We start from the raw sequence: 1,863 nt of genomic DNA, 5'->3' as shown, positions 1-1,863 counted from the left end.
GTTTTAATGCAGCAATAAAAATCCGAAGGTTAAAATGATAAGATGAGCATTTTTTCCACAGTGACATAATCATTATAACTACCAATTTAAATGATTGCAAAATACCTCACTGAATGAGTCCTAGATAAGATAGCATCTTGATTTTAGAGATGAATAAAGATTCAAGAATTGCTACGGGGACAATTGATTAGACATGAGGACAAAACACATTCTTGCATTCGTTTTATATCAAGATGCCTCAAATTAAAAAAAAAATTCATATATAAATATACCAGAACATATAGAGATATTTTTATCTTGAATGGGAAGGGCCTAAAATTGATAAAAATTCCAGAAATTCAAAAAGGATAAGATTGACTACCTATATATACATTCAACAAACATGTGTTGTGTGCCCTTATGTGCTATCTTGATGTTCTAGACATTGGGGATCTCTGAGTTGTCCAAAAGAAGGGTTCGGGGGCTGGACTGACACTGTCACACTAGTCAACCAGGCTAAGGACTCTCCTGGGGGATGAGGCTTAAGCCCCCAGGCACTTTGAGCTCTCTGTAAATGGGGGTAAAGCGCACCAGTGACCTGGGGACAGGTGCCAACCACTGGACAAAAGACAAATGGAAAATGTAGGAAGGAACATAGCCTAAAAAGAAAAAAGTACATTAAAAAAAAAAAAAAAGATTTCGTGTGGTGGCAGCTCTGAGCCCAGGGAGTAGACACCATGAGCAAAGCTCACCCTCCCGAGTTGAAAAAAATTATGGACAAAAAGTTATCATTGAAATTAAATGGTGGCAGACATGTCCAAGGAATACTACGGGGATTTGACCCCTTTGTGAATCTTGTGATAGATGAGTGTGTGGAGATGGCAACTAGTGGGCAACAGAACAATATTGGAATGGTGGTAATACAAGGAAATAGTATCATCATGTTAGAAGCCTTGGACCGAGTATAAGCAGTGGCTGTGTTCGCCAGAGAAATCAGTTGCTTCCCCATGTCCGCTTCCACAGCATCTTTTTACTATGATATAAAAATTGGGTCATGTACATTTTCTTACTGAACTTTTTGTTAAATAAACTTTTGTAATAGCAAAAAAAAAAAAAAGAAGAAGAAGAAGAAGAAGAAGAAGAAGAAGAAGAAGAAGTACATAGCATGAGGGGCCAGAGACTGGAATGCCAAGGGCCTGAGGGCATGGATGAGGACTGGTGAGCCTGGACTGAGGAACCAAGGACAGGAGCAGGTAGAAAGACAGGGTATGAGTGAAGGCAGCCGGGCCTGGAGTCTCAAGTAAAACCTGGGGTGGAGCTCCAGGTTGGGAAGAGACAGGGTGAAAGTTCTCTGAAGGTAAGGGAGTGGCTGGCCCTGAGGAAGGAACCCTGGACATTGAGATCAAGGTGAGATGGTGGAGTGAGGACAGAGACTGGGGAGGGGGCAGAATGGTACGGAGTGTCTAGGTAGAGAGAACAGCGGCAGGTTCCCAGAACACACTATTGGGAAAAGTCCACAAAGGCTGGAGGTTAAGGCTCAGGTGATGTGCAGGGCTCACATCAAGCAGAGCCGTGTGAGTCAGGGAAAGTACCTGGGCTTTTTTTCTGGGGGCTGTGAAGATGATACATTCATATATCTGTTTAGAAATTTCCTGTTGACTAACAGATTGGGTCAGGGGCAGTGCAAGAGGCAGGAAAACTACAGAGGCTGCTGCACTCATCCAGAAAGGAGATAAGAGGATGGAGGAGGTTAGACAGATTCCAGGTATCTTGCAGCAGGAGGATGGACAAGCCTTGCCTAATGGCTGGACTTGAGTGGTGAGCAAGAATGGCCTTCATGTTTCTGGCGATGGGGTGCAGGGACCAGTCAGAACTGAGGGCCCT

The 1,863-nt window shown here is 43.5% G+C and overlaps 1 protein-coding gene across 1 annotated transcript; it reads left to right on the top strand.

Moving 5' to 3' along the window:
* Nucleotides 1–694: 694 nt before the first annotated feature.
* On the top strand, nt 695–1,066 carry LOC119252650 (small nuclear ribonucleoprotein G-like). Its single transcript, XM_037520011.2, has one exon. It carries the CDS (start codon nt 717–719, stop codon nt 945–947), a length of 231 nt encoding a protein of 76 aa, XP_037375908.1. The 5' UTR covers nt 695–716; the 3' UTR covers nt 948–1,066.
* Nucleotides 1,067–1,863: the final 797 nt, after the last annotated feature.

This window comes from Talpa occidentalis, unplaced genomic scaffold (genome assembly GCF_014898055.3).
Source record: "Talpa occidentalis isolate TD23 unplaced genomic scaffold, MPIMG_talOcc4v2.1 talOcc4.10, whole genome shotgun sequence".
NCBI lineage: Eukaryota > Metazoa > Chordata > Mammalia > Eulipotyphla > Talpidae > Talpa > Talpa occidentalis.
Note: the sequence above shows the minus strand (reverse complement) of the source record. Positions and strands in the feature narration are given on the sequence as shown.

Bases quoted from the DNA above. Each gene is read 5' to 3' on its own strand.
- LOC119252650 (XM_037520011.2), top strand. From the start codon at position 717: ATGAGCAAAGCTCACCCTCCCGAGTTGAAAAAAATTATGGACAAAAAG.